Source organism: Copadichromis virginalis, linkage group LG20 (assembly GCF_057382275.1).
Source record: "Copadichromis virginalis isolate Kocher_CV1m ecotype Utaka linkage group LG20, C_Virginalis_male_GT1.1, whole genome shotgun sequence".
Lineage (NCBI taxonomy): Eukaryota > Metazoa > Chordata > Actinopteri > Cichliformes > Cichlidae > Copadichromis > Copadichromis virginalis.
The window spans coordinates 16,269,140-16,283,943 of record NC_140637.1 but is presented as its reverse complement, the minus strand read 5'-3'; the positions used below and the strand labels follow the sequence as shown (position 1 = coordinate 16,283,943).

General features: G+C 41.1%; 1 protein-coding gene and 1 long non-coding RNA gene across 8 annotated transcripts in view; one reads left to right on the top strand and one right to left on the bottom strand.

The window, feature by feature from the left end:
- myt1a (myelin transcription factor 1a) overlaps nucleotides 1-14,804 on the top strand; it is a 70,070-nt gene that overhangs the window by 32,442 nt on the left and 22,824 nt on the right. For 6 of the 7 annotated variants that reach the window (XM_085443510.1, XM_085443507.1, XM_085443506.1 and 3 more), the window contains 4 exons: nucleotides 9,150-9,218; nucleotides 9,473-9,535; nucleotides 9,951-10,034; nucleotides 10,512-10,733. In XM_085443510.1, coding sequence (XP_085299636.1) covers nucleotides 9,150-9,218; nucleotides 9,473-9,535; nucleotides 9,951-10,034; nucleotides 10,512-10,733 — 438 coding nt within the window. The remainder of the gene's footprint in view (nucleotides 1-9,149; nucleotides 9,219-9,472; nucleotides 9,536-9,950; nucleotides 10,035-10,511; nucleotides 10,734-14,804) is intronic. The other variant, XM_085443508.1, reaches the window with a different exon arrangement.
- LOC146684498 (uncharacterized) lies at nucleotides 10,885-13,608 on the bottom strand. Its single transcript, XR_014917119.1, has 3 exons — nucleotides 13,359-13,608; nucleotides 13,159-13,209; nucleotides 10,885-10,996 (listed from the first exon to the last, which is right to left on the bottom strand). It is a non-coding gene; the product is annotated as an uncharacterized LOC146684498 (long non-coding RNA).

The window sequence follows — 14,804 nt, the reverse complement described above, 5'->3', positions numbered from 1 at the left end:
AAAATAATGTGTGTACACTCACTCTTTCAAATAGATCCAAGTAATGCACAGCAAAAGAAAAAACTCAAATCAAAGATTCAGCAGCACTAAGTCATGCCACTCTTAAATCTACTTTCACCTGTTTAGCAGGAGTGGGACTGGTGGAGGTTTGCCACCGCAGTGGTCATGTCAGTGGAGGGATTTGGGGGTTTCTCTGTGAATTTCACATTCCCGTGGCAGCGTGCTCAGTGCTTGCTCAGATTTGAAGTTTAATTTTACCCTTTTTACGGAATCAAACTCAAAGTAATGTGAGTACTTCCAAGCTTTAAAAGCTGCATGGTCGTACTCTCTCCCGTCCTCCATATTATCCATTGTTGATCTACACACGTCTGTTGCTGCCACGGACATCACACGCTCGTTGTCATGAGACACTCTTACAAACAAAATCACGGTTTAGTAATGCAGTAACACAGCGTGCTTATGGGAAAGTAACAGTAATCTAATTTGCAATAGTAATCCCTTACTTTACGCGTTACTTGAAAAAAGTAATCGGATTACACGTTACTGCCCATCTCTGCTGACACATTACTTTTATGGCATCCAGTCCTGTGACTTTCCTAGTGTGTGTCTATAGCTGTGTTCACTGCAGGAAAAGCAAAGCATTCAAACTTCTCACACATTATTACCAAAATACTGTATTTACTTATACTGCCCTCTACATCCAATACCTGGCTGAAGTCAGCAGACAGACCAAACTCTTCCTCTCCTCAGAATAAGCACAATGACAGAAGGGTTCAGGTTGCCTCTCTATACTTAGACCAGGTGAACTTGGGCAAAACTGAGGAAATATCCACCTGCTGGTTTCTTGTGTGGGCATGTTCTTCCTATTGGCCAGATCTATAAATATCAGCATGAATTGCTGTCTGTATTGCCGTGAGAGCCTTGGAATAAAGTCATGACAAGGGTGTACCCTGCCTTCTCATCCTATGACAGCTGGAAAAGATTCTAGCCTCCATTCTCATGTCTTAAAAATGAATAATCACAAGACACATAGAAAATACTCGCTCGTTTTTTTCTTTACTAAACTCTGTGCCAATTTTTTTTATTCTTCATTGACAGAAGCAAAACTCAGATTTTAGATTACATACCAACAGTGCTTTAAAAGACAATTTCAAGCTGAAGAAGGTGCATCAATCATGAAGAACATTGTTTGCTTTCCCTCAACAGCAACACTCTTACTGTGGACTTACTGATGACATTATTGAACAGCAACAAATTTGCAAACATGCATATCCCAAATCATGCAAGAAGGTGGAATCAAAGAAGTAAACTTTGTCTAAGTAACAAATGAACATGTTCATCTAGGATACAATGAAGTGGTAACAGTGAGTCAGCTCTGAACAGACTTCAGTTAGTCCAGAACAAGGCGGCCAGATTAGTGTTAAAGTGTTCATACTATACAAATATCGATAAAATGCATGATAAACTTTCTTGGCTTTCTGTACAAGCTGAATTATACGATGGCTTACTTGTATTTTTTTTTAAAAAAAAAAGCAATACTGTTAAACACACCATATTTTTTTCTGCTCAGTTGCAATATCCAGATGAAATACATAATCATAGTACACGATTTTCAACAAACTGCAATTTAGTAACTCCTCGAGTTAAACGCAACTTTTTGAAAACCTCTGTTATATTTAGAGCATCTTTTCAGTGGAATAAGTTGCCTTATGCACTTAGAGAATTGGCTTCTATTCATAATTTTAAAAATCACTTATAAGCCTATTTAGGCAGCTTTTAATTCATTGTAAATACTGTAAGAGGGCAATGTCATTTGTAATGGAAATTTGTGTATTTTATTTCAGTGTCATTGATATTTATATGCTTATATTTTCTTAATTGTAAACATTTACTGTGGATATAAGAGCCAAATTATGCAGATATTTGGTATCCACTTTATTGTGTAATATTTTATTTGATTGTATTTGATGGTTTTGGCCCCAGGAAGATTAGCAACCACTGTTGTGGAAGCTAATGGGTTTCCTTATAAACAAACAGAAGAGGTTTCCCATAGTTATATAACAAGTTTTAAGTTAAAATACATTTCAGTCATTGGGAGAATAGTGTGCAAGGCCATCTCATTCCCACAGCTGACATATAGCTTTGGTCCCTCTTTCCTGGTGACTCGCACATTCCATACCAATCTGTCTTTATTGGAGGATACAGTAAGTGATAACGACTACAGGCCAGCTGGTTCTTTTTCATCAATACTTGACAAGCATCACATTTCTTTGTTTAAGGTTGGCTGCTCCGATGTCCACTTCTGTGAGGTTGTAGTGGGAACAGATAATGTTTCTGCCACTTGTCCTAGAATGCGTTAGACCAGTTTTGAACCCTGTGTCACTGATGTTTGGATAATATGGACCTACTTTTTGAGTAAGCAGTGAAGGTGTAAGAATGAAATGATTTGAAACATACCTGGACATTGTACAGCATCTGTGGCACATCCAACATGTGGCCAGTCCACATGAGATCAAATAGTTTGTCATATTCCAGCCACCACACAATACAACTTTATTGTTATTTTGAAGGAGACTGTTTGTTTTTCCTGTACAAGCGAATGCAGCTTCACTTTAAATGCGTTGGAACAGAGTTTTATGAAAGAAGCTGGCCTTCAAAGTTATCAGCTCACATTAAATAAAACATTTATGAAGAATGTAAACATGAGCTTCTTAGTACTTATTTACTGACGTCAGGTAAAGCCATCTGCTTAGTTTATGGAGAGCAGATAGCTGTGTTTAAGGATTCCAGTTTGAATGAACATTATGAAGTTAAACACACAAAAAAGTACAACAATTGGTCTCATGCAGAGTGGGAACAGACATTTGAATCTTTGCTAGACCTTTTCTCCTTGTCTCTGGACTAAAGCTGCAATGTCTATGACATAGGCCCGATATTCCATCTTTGTACACTGAAACAATTAAAGAGTGAAAGTGACCACAAATATAGTGATTTTTTTTTTTATAGAAGTGACTGCCTGCTTAGATAGGCCTGGCCTGAAATGGAACAAACCGGCAGGTTTTATGATTGGCTGTCCAAACCAGAACTGAAATTGGTGTTTTTGCATTGTGCTATATACCAGGAGGTGTCACAGTATGCGGCAGCACACTGTATGAATTTGCAAAGAGGACCCAAAATGCAGACAAAGAATGTGAAAGAAAACTTGAATATTAACAAAAAGCGAGATGTTTAATGAGGCTGTTAAAGGGTATAAACAAAGGGCAAGGCAAACTGAAGCAAAACTAACATTAACCTAAACTGGGTGAACAAAACAAACAACATTAAAAACCTGGACATGAAACTTAGAAACATGGTGTGGAGAACATGACGTGAACAACAGACAACCTGAGAGAAATACACATACTAAATACACACAAGGGTGATTAGTGGAAGTGGAAACACATGGGGAAACAGCTGACACTAATTGAGACAAAGGAAGCAAAGCGGACCACACTGACATAGGACCGAGACTATCAAAATAAAACAGGAAACAAAGTGGAAAGCAGACATGACAATACAACTTCACAACATGGACAAGAAGACAAGAAACATGACAGACTAACACAGAAGACCTAAGTGAAACATAAATAAACTAAAGGCAACCAAAAGATAATCCAATTACTCAACATAATAAAGGAATAACTTAAGAACTCAAAACGTAAACTGAAAACGCTGGGTCAGAGACCCAGGATCGTGACAGGAGGTGTTATTGTAAGTCAGTGCTAGTTTTGTGAAAAGGAAGGCAAGGACATCCTTGAGCTCTCAGGTGCAGAAGGGAAGGCGGACCTTGCTGTTGATGTGAGTGTCCTTCTTATTTCCACCTCAAACACTGAACCTGACTTTAATGCACTTATTCAAACCTAAAACATAATGAGTGAGATTTCTCTCACTGAACAAGAAAAAAAAAAAAAAAAAAAAAAGAACTGAGAAACTGCTGATAAAATAATTACTTCAAACAAAATAGAAATAGCATTTTGTGTGAGGGATTTAAAATTTTGGTAAAACAATTATTTTGCTATTCATTGTGGGTGTTTTGATTAAATAGTGATAAAATGTTGGCATTTTCACTATACCTATTTCCAAAAGTGGCTTTGTTCTGCATATCACAGTGAGTTTAACAGTCTTATTGTCTGTGGAAATAAGCTATTGTAAATTCTGGGTGGTGCTGATTTTTTTAATGATGGGGGTATGAGGTGTGTCTCCCAGTGCAGAGGGCATACATCTTACTGTGTCCTTGAAAATGGTCTCCAGAAAGGCATTAACATCCATCCTTACCATCCATCCTCAGTTCAAAAGTCGCAGAGCCTTGCTGTCAGTTAACCAGTCAACATACCAACGAGCTGACAAGGTGCACCACTGTGGTGCAGCTTGAACAAGATAGGACAGATTTATTTGCTGAAAGGGGAAATAACACAAAACTATACTGGTACATCTATAAACTAACACATAGAGACTCACACAGCCAGGAATGAGAGAGATCACCACGCTGGACAGAAGAAAACAAAAGGCTTAAATATACAGGGAATTACGAGGGAACAGGAAACTCGTGGGGAACACAGCTGGGGCAAATTACACACAATGAGATGGAGCATGTACAGTTAAACATTACACATGAGACAAGGTAGCTTCAAAGTAAGAGAGGCAAGCAAAACATGGTGTAGGAGACTACCAAAGTAAAACAGGAAATAATGGGAACACACTCAGAGAGGTGCAGACAGACAAACAGAGACATGACTAGGGAAACATGGATAATATGACAGGCAAGGGGGAGCAGAATGAAACATGAGTGAAGCAAGACACAAAGACTCACAACATAGATAAACACAGACACACAGAGGGCAAAGACACAAGGGGGAATCTAATAATCAAAAGGCTAAACAGAATAACCTAGGTACTGTAGAATAAATCCTTAGAATAACAAAGTGGACTTAAATATAAATTAGAATCCAAAATAATATCAAAACGCAAGAAAACTCAAAATGCTGGGCCAAAAAACCCAGGATCATGACAATAAGTCCAAAATCCAATTTGAGAGTAAGGTGTTCAATCCAGTCAGAGAGAGAGCTGTGGGATGATTGCACTAAAAACTAAAGAGAAAATGATAAGCAGAATCCTGGCTTAACTCATCTTTTTCTCCAAGTGCCATAAGATAGTGTGTAGGGCACATGTATCACATATTATACAACATGCTCTAATCACTTCATCCAAAACAGTCCTGAAGTAATGCCATTGCACCCTGTAGGTGGTAGATAGAAAGCACTTGCATAGAAAAAAGTGCTTGTGTATGGGTGACTGAGGCAGGTTGTGTAAAGCACTTTGAGTGCTCAGATAAAGAAGAAAAGTGCTAAATAATGACCTGTCTATTCAACCTCTGACCAGACTCTGATCTGCTTTTATACAATTTTATGAGAGAAAGTGCGAGAAAGAGAGCAATATGCCAGATGATATATACAAGTTTTTAGGATCATATGCTGCAATCCAGATGATGACAGCATGCCCCCTTGAGGCTGTGTAAAGCCACTAGGAATAGACCCACGGGGCTTACATTTCACTACCCTACTAAGGCCCATAGTAGGCTGATCAGGGGTCCAGTTCAAGCATGAAATGCAAACCATATCTTGGTCCAACAGTGCGGGGCCTCAGTGGGACAGCCCATAATGTGGGCTGACTGTGAGCTGCCCACACTAACAAGAGAATGGCCCACAGTGTGTCCCACTGTAGACCTGCAACAGATCTACAGCATGCTCAGATACTGGCCTAATATATTTTACTTGTTGAGCTCTTTTGCAGTATATCAATTAGAGCAAGTATAACTTTAATTTTACTGAGGTTTTAAATAAGTCATCTTCTCTCAGTCTTATATTTCTGACATTGTAATTAAACATGTTCTATCATTTCATGTTTTCATCTATTTTAGAGAAGATATGAAACACCTTTACTTTTGTATTATAAATAATATACCAGCAAATGTGCCCATGAACTGAGGGGCTGTGTGAGCAGGACAAAACCAATGCTTATCACTCACTAAACGGGGTGTGCCCACACATGGTCCACACAGTTAAGTGCCCACAGAATTCCTTCTGGGGGACACAAATGGGCAAAATTTCACTATGGGGAACACTTGGGCTAGCCTACCCAACCATAATAGATTTTAAAACCCAGCCAACACAGTCTCACAGTTCACCCACATCTACCCACTGTGACCCCACACAGGTATGTTTGCTAGGTTTAGGGAAAGCCTTGTTTATGTCAGCAAGACAATACTAAACCACATACTTGGCTGCAATCTAGCACCACACTGAAAATGTTTGAATTGTGAAATGAAAAGTGTCACTAAGTGTAACTTTTAAGAGATTTCTATTTCTTATCTCCTTTTTTTGCAAATAACTAAAACTAGTTTTTCTAACAGCTCTCAGCTAAAGACATTTTTTCAAATTGTTTATAGCTTTGGAATTTTATTGTTATTTATTTAGGTTTTACATAGATTCCCATTTTGTGGGTGGGGTCTCGGGGGGGGGGGGGGGGGGCAGGGGTAGCATGGTACACACATTGAAAAAGTTTCTTCAGTTGTAATGAAATGGCTCGTGTAAAATTTGTATCTTCATTGCTTCAGTATTTGTCCAGCACATTAGCACAGACAACTGGGACCTCTCACACCTGACCTCACGTAATGAAACAAACTAATATGTCTGTGAAGGTTCTCAGTCATCCAGGTCATCGTAGTCAAAGGAGCTTGCAAAGAAAAGTGTCTGGACTTCTTTAAGTTACTTGAAGACGTTTCACCTCTCATCCGAGAAGCTTCTTCAGTTCTAAGGTCAAATGGTGGAGAGTCCCAGATATAAACCTAGTGGGAGTATCCCCCCACAGAGGGACAAAAGGAACCCCTGATGATCCTCTAATCACCTGAGACAAGGTGTGAAACTGGGTGTGGGTCCCAATCAGCCAGAGTTTCGGGTGAGTTCATTGTGAAACCTGGGTCAAAATCAAGACACAAGAAGTGGAATCCTTCACTGCGCACATTAACTCTGTGGATAAAAACATCAAGTTCACCAGGGAAGACACAAAGGACAACTGTTTGCCTTTCCTGGACTGCGCTGTGCACATTGAAGAGAACGGCAACCTCAACATCAAAGTTTACCGGAAGCCCACACACACGGACCAGTACCTCCTGTTCGACTCCCATCACCCTCTGGAACACAAACTTGGAGTAATTAGGACCCTACACCACCGGGCAGAACATGTTCCCTCTAAGCCTGAAGGAAAAAAGAAGGAACACACACATGTAAAGGAAGCATTCAAAACATGCGGCTATCCTAAATGGGCGTTCTTAAAGTCAGCAAAGAGGCACAGAAAAGAAGATCAGACACCAGCGAGGGAGGATAAGAAGGACAGACGCAACAACATTGTCATCCCCTATGTAGCCGGTGTATCAGAAAAACTCAGGAGAGTTTTCTCCAAGCACGACATCCCAGTGTATTTCAGACCCAGCAACACGCTCAGACAAAAACTGGTTCACCCGAAAGACAAAACGCCAAAACACAGACTTAACAATGTGGTGTATGCTGTACAGTGCAGCGAGGAATGCTCAGACCTCTACATTGGAGAGACCAAACAGCCACTTCACAAGCTCATGGCACAACACAGAAGAGCTACCTCCACAGGACAAGACTCAGCAGTCCATCTGCATCTTAAGGATAAAGGACACTCTTTCGAGGATGCCAATGTTCACATTTTGGACAGAGAGGACAGATGGTTTTGAAAGAGGAGTGAAAGAAGCCACCTATGTCCACTGTGAGCGACCATCTTTGAACAGAGGCGGTGGTTTACGACACCAACTCTCTGCCATCTATAATCCAGTTTTGAGATCCCTTCCCAGACGCCTTAACGCCCACTCACATCCTGGGCCATCTGATCTCAGGAATTCGCATGATAAGGTGGGGCCAGGTTTCACAATGAACTCACCCGAAACTCTGGCTGATTGGGACCCACACCCAGTTTCACACCTTGTCTCAGGTGATTAGAGGATCATCAGGGGGTCCTTTTGTCCCTCTGTGGGGGGATACTCCCACTAGGTTTATATCTGGGACTCTCCACCATTTGACCTTAGAACTGAAGAAGCTTCTCGGATGAGAGGTGAAACGTCTTCAAATAACTTAAAGAAGTCCAGACGCTTTTCTTTGCAAGCTCCTTTGAAAACAAACTAATACATGTCTGTGGAGGTTCTCAGTCATCCGGGTCATCGTAGTCAAAGGAGCTTGCAAAGAAAACCGTCTGGACTTCTTTAAGTTGCTTGAAGACGTTTCACCTCTCATCCGAGAAGCTTCTTCAGTTCTAAGTTCCACTGTGAGCGACCATCTTTGAACAGAGGCGGTGGTTTACGACACCAACTGTCTGCCATCTATAATCCAGTTTTGAGTTCCCTCCCCAGACGCCTTAACGAACACTCACATCCCGGGCCATCTGACCTCAGCAATTCGCATGATAAAGTGGGGCCAGGTTTCACAATGAGCTCACCCGAAACCCTGGCTGATTGGGACCGACACCCATTTTCACACTTTGGTTCAGGCGATTAGAGGATCATCAGGGGGTCCTTTTGTCCCTCTTTGGGGGGATACTCCCACTAGGTTTAAATCTGGGACTCCCCACCATTTTACCTTAGAACTGAAGAAGCTTCTCGGATGAGAGGTGAAACGTCTTCAAGCAACTTAAAGAAGTCCAGACGCTTTTCTTTGCAAGCTCCTTTGAAAACTAATACATGGTTACTATATGTAGAGGATACGCAGTGAAACATTTGAGGATTTCCCTTCATTCTCTCTTCATTTGAACAAACGAGACCTTTCAGATGTTTCAGCAAACAGTAGACTGTTACATTTACAACTTACACCATTCAGAGTAGATGACTCTGGTTATGCCAAAGAACATATTTAGGGGAAGCTAACAATGACACTACTTGAATTTAAAATAATACCATTTCTGTCCTTGCTGTGTATCCTGCTCAATTCTGTCCTGGCTCTGAAGTCTAGTTCAGGTTCTGGCTCTTTCCTTCACTCATACTCAGACATTCTGATCTGTCTGGTGTTCTGACATTCTCTCTCTAACCTATCTTTCAGTCTGTCAGGCTGTCCTCTTGCTGATAAATCACTTCGGACCCTCATGGCTGCCCACACAGCAGAACTAAAGTATGTGTGCTTTCTCCCGTCTCTCACCTCCACAGCTACAGCTCTGTCCTTGCTCTCCTTTTTAAACTAATATAAAATACTAATATTTTTGATATAATACAATATATCAAAAATTGGAAACAAAAAAAATTGATTCTAAGTAATCTGGTGGAAAAAAATCATTTTTGCCAGCAATGTGCTAATAATTTAAATTTGCAAATTGAATAAGTGCACGTGTGTGCGTGTGCGTGCGTGTGTGTGTGTGTTTGTCTCAGGTGTCCAACTCCAGGTTGTGACGGATCAGGCCACATCACTGGAAACTATGCTTCACATCGCAGGTGAGAGTTTGCCTCCCCAATCACATATTCGTTACAGACTACATCAGTTACTCAGTGTGTTTATGTCACACTTTGGCAATAATAAAAAAAAGTCTGTGTGTAGACTTATTTTCTTGGTCCCTACTGCTTACACAGTCCACCAGTCTCACTAAGACAGAAGCTGACATTGAGTGACAAACATTAAGCTAACAGAATATAATGTTCACATAAACTCACTGTAAATGTACTGAGTCCTTGTAAACTGTTAAAATGCGCATTAAACAGAATCAGCTTCACCCATATTAGCTTACATGTTTCAAAATATTCAAATGACTTTTTTACTTTTTGAGGTTATTCTTTTAAAGAATTTTATTTAGCCTGTGTTTAAGCAAAGCTTTGTCTTTTCTGTGTGGTCCACTTTCTTCCTCTGTGCCAGTTTGTCTGGATGCCCCCGAGCCAAGAAAAGTGGAGTCAAATCAACCCCTACCAAGGATGACAAAGAAGATTCTGAGCTGCTCAGGTTTGCAACAATAGCTCATTAGCACCATGTGTGTGTTAGATTATAATTTGGTTTACTTTGGCTCAAAAGAAATGTATTATAGATATTGTTTTTTTATTATTAATCCTTTATTTATCCAGGTAAAAAATCTCATTGAGATTAAAAATCTAATTTCCAAGATATTAAGTATCAGAAGATGAATTATGATGATTCAGATGAATGATGGAGTTTTAGTTCTTACACCACCTTCAGGGCTGTCACAGGACAGCACACTGACCCTGTGAAGAGGATAATATCTTACTTATTTTAAAACTATGCCTTTATTCTTTCCTGTAGAAAAATGGAAAGGATTTCAATGATTGGACAAATGGGATAAATGACACATTTGTCTACTTTAACCCATTCAGAGGCCATTGTCTAAATTCATGTACCAAATTTAAAATGTCTTGTGTTAGCCTAAGCCAAACTAGCCTGACAGTGTTTTCTGCCTGGCTACAGATGTCCTGTTCCTGGCTGTGATAGCCTGGGCCACATCAGTGGGAAGTACGCCACTCATCGCAGTGCTTATGGATGTCCACTAGCAGCACGCCGGCAGAAGGAAGGTCTTCTAAATGGCACACCCTTCTCTTGGAAGGCCTTCAAGACCGAGGGCCCATCTTGCCCAACACCAGGCTGTGACGGTTCTGGTCATGCTAACGGCAGCTTCTTGACACATCGCAGGTACCCTGAATATCAGTGCATCATTAATAGTGGTTTTAACCAAACTTCTGATTTATTTTGGTTTATGTACATATAAATATATATATATATATATATATATATATATATATATACACACACACACACACACACACACACAGCAGATTTCTGTACTTGGACAGGCTGACAGATGAGCTGAAGCAGGAGTCTCTGTGGACCATGTTGTTTGCAGATAACATTTGATGTGATCTGTAGTGACCGTAGGAAGAAGGTGGAGGTATGCTCTGGAGAGAAGAGGAATGAAAGTCAAAAGATAGTCAGACGGTACAGTGGGGCAAAAAAGTATTTAGTCAGCCACCGATTGTGCAAGTTCCCCCACCTAAAATGATGACAGAGGTCAGTAATTTGCACCAGAGGTACACTTCAACTGTGAGAGACAGAATGTGAAAAAAAAAATCCATGAATCCACATGGTAGGATTTGTAAAGAATTTATTCGTAAATTAGGGTGGAAAATAAGTATTTGGTCACCTCAAACAAGGAAAATCTCTGGCTCTCACAGACCTGTAACGTCTTCTGTAAGAAGCTTTTCTGTCCCCCAATCGTTACCTGTATGAATGGCACCTGTTTGAACTCATCATCTGTATAAAAGACACCTGTCCACAGCCTCAAACAGTCAGACTCCAAACTCCGCCATGGCCAAGACCAAAGAGCTTTCGAAGGACACCAGGAAAAGTATTGTAGACCTGCACCAGACTGGGAAGAGTGAATCTACAATAGGCAAGCAGCTTGGTGTGAAAAAAATCAACTGTGGGAGCAATCATCAGAAAATGGAAGACATACAAGACCACTGATAATCTCCCTCGATCTGGGGCTCCACGCAAGATCTCATCCCGTGGGGTCAAAATGATCATGAGAACGGTGAGCAAAGATCCCAGAACCACACGGGGGGACCTGGTGAATGACCTGCAGAGAGCTGGGACCAAAGTAACAAAGGTCACCATCAGTAACACACTACAACGGCAGGGAATCAAATCCCGCAGTGCCAGACGTGTTCTGCTGCTAAAGCCAGTGCATGTCCAGGCCCGTCTGAAGTTTGCCAGAGAGCACATGGATGATACAGCAGAGGATTGGGAGAATGTCATGTGGTCAGATGAAACCAAAGTAGAACTTTTTGGTATAAACTCAACTCGTCGTGTTTGGAGGAAGAAGAATACTGAGTTGCATCCCAAGAACACCATACCTACTGTGAAGCATGGGGGTGGAAACATCATGCTATGGGGCTGTTTTTCTGCCAAGGGGACAGGACGACTGATCCGTGTTAAGGACAGAATGAATGGGGCCATGTATCGTGAGATTTTGAGCCAAAACCTCCTTCCATCAGTGAGAACTTTGAAGATGAAACGAGGCTGGGTCTTCCAACATGACAATGATCCAAAACACACCGCCCGGGCAACAAAGGAGTGGCTCCGTAAGAAGCATTTGAAAGTCCTGGAGTGGCCTAGCCAGTCTCCAGACCTCAACCCCATAGAAAATCTGTGGCGGGAGTTGAAAGTCCGTGTTGCTCGGCGACAGCCCCAAAACATCACTGCTCTCGAGAAGATCTGCATGGAGGAATGGGCCAAAATACCAGCTACTGTGTGTGCAAACCTGGTAAAGACCTATAGTAAACGTTTGACCTCTGTTATTGCCAACAAAGGTTATGTTACAAAGTATTGAGTTGTATTTTTGTTATTGACCAAATACTTATTTTCCACCCTGATTTACGAATAAATTCTTTACAAATCCTACCATGTGGATTCATGGATTTTTTTTTTTTCACATTCTGTCTCTCACAGTTGAAGTGTACCTCTGGTGCAAATTACTGACCTCTGTCATCATTTTAGGTGGGGGAACTTGCACAATCGGTGGCTGACTAAATACTTTTTTGCCCCACTGTAGCTCATTGCAAGAACATCAATAAGCGGAGGCTACCATCAAAGCTGCGAGATCCCGAGACTACAGCACAATGGGAGCAGTTAACCATATAAATATGATGAGCTAACTCAGGCAGAGAGCAGTGTAACTGTAGATGATGCATCTACTGGGCTGAGGATGAAGATTGTGGGCAGACTTAATGTAGCCACACAACCAAGAGCACAACTCTCCCGGCTCCCTGAGTCTCATCAGAGGAGATCCTCACAGAGAACAGAGCTCTGCTCACCATCTCTAATACCAGCATCACAGACACCAGTAAGCTCATATATGCCACTGCCACACTTGGATATAAGATTAAAAATGCATGTAGAAAAAAGAAGAAGGCTAGAAAGCAAACTCAGGGAAGACTAGAAGGATGTTAGTCGGCTAACAGAGGTGAAAAGGGCATCGTAAGAGACAGGTCCTGGACAAATAAGAAATACAACAAGATATCTATAAATAAAGTTCTTGAAACCATCAAAAAAGGCTCACAGCTTTGGCCACTAGGCTGAAGAGATGCATCACAGAAAAGGTGTACTCCCACTGCAAAGAAACAGTAGTAGAAGATCAGACCCACACAGAGCTGTGACTGAGCAGTACTGGAGGAATATGTATAAGAAAGGTGTCACACAATATCAATATCATGGACTAAGAGCAGACCAAAATAACCTCCCAGAACAAGAATCAGTCACCTTCACAAAGGCCGGCATCCAAAAACTCCAGAAAGAAGAGCTGGAGAGCACCAGGTCCTAACAATGCCTACTGGCTGAAGAAGCTAAAGACATTCATTCAATGATTGCCTGGTGGCACAACTAAATAGGCTGCTAAAAGCAGGTACTCATCTGGACTGACTAACACAAGGCAGAGCAATAGCGATCATGAAGGAGCTCCACAAGGGTATAACACTGTTGAACTACTAGCCAACTGCCTGCTTTTTCACAACATGGTAGCTCCTCTCAAGTATCATAGCAACCAAGCTGATTAAGCACATGAATCATTACATGAGCACTGGGCATTGAAAACAACACCAGAGGATCAAATGACCAGCTTCTGTTAAACAGAGCAGTACACCAGGACCCTAAGACCAGGCAGACTAACCTGAGCACCACCTGCATTGACTACAAGAAAGCCTACGACTCCCTCCCACCACCCACAACTGATCTATAGGTTTCTTCCTGTAGAGGGGAGTTTTTCCTTTCCACTGTTTCCAAGTGCTTGTTCATCGTGGGCTTCTGATTGTTTGGGTTTTCTCTGCTTTACTCTACATTGTAAGGTAAAGACTACAATAATACAAAGAATCTTGAAGTAACGGTTGTTATGATTTAGCACTGTATGATTAAAATTTAATTCAATTGAAAATAACAAGATGTACTGTCCCTACTGCTCTTCTGGATGGCATTACCTTGGCCTCCAGTAACGCTATGAGGAACCTTGGAGTCATTTTTGACCAGGATATGTCCTTCAATGCACATATTAAACAAATGTGTAGGACTGCTTTATTTGTACTATATCTCTAAAATTGGAAATATCCTGTCTCAGAGTGATGCTGAAAAACTATTTCATGCATGTTTTACTTCCAGGCTGGACTACTGTAATTCATTATTATCAGGATGTCCTAAAAACTCCCTGAAAAGCCGTCAGTTAATCCAAAATGCTGCAGCAAGAATACTGACAGGGACTAGAAAGAGAGAGCAGATTTATCCTATATTGGCTCCTCTTCATTGGCTCCTCACATACAAGGTCTTAAATAATCAGGCCCCATCTTATCTTAATGACCTTGTAGTACCATATCACCCCATTTAGAGCACTTTGCTCTTGCACTGCAGGCTTACTTGTTGTTCCTAGAGTATTTAAAAGAAAAATCAGAGGCAGAACCTCCTGTCAGTTTTCAGGCCTCTCTTCTGTGGAACCGGCTTTCCATTTCGATTCAAGAGAGACACTATCTCCACTTTGAAGATTAGGCCAAAGCTCTTGCTCATAGATGATTGTTGGGGTTTTCTCTGTTGTATTATTGTAGGGGCTACCTTACAATATAAAGCACCTTGAGGCAACAGTTGTTGCCTCAAGGTGAGGCAATCAGAGGCAATAGGTCTTATGAAGTAATAAGTTCAAATTTGGAATTATAAAAAAATATTTTC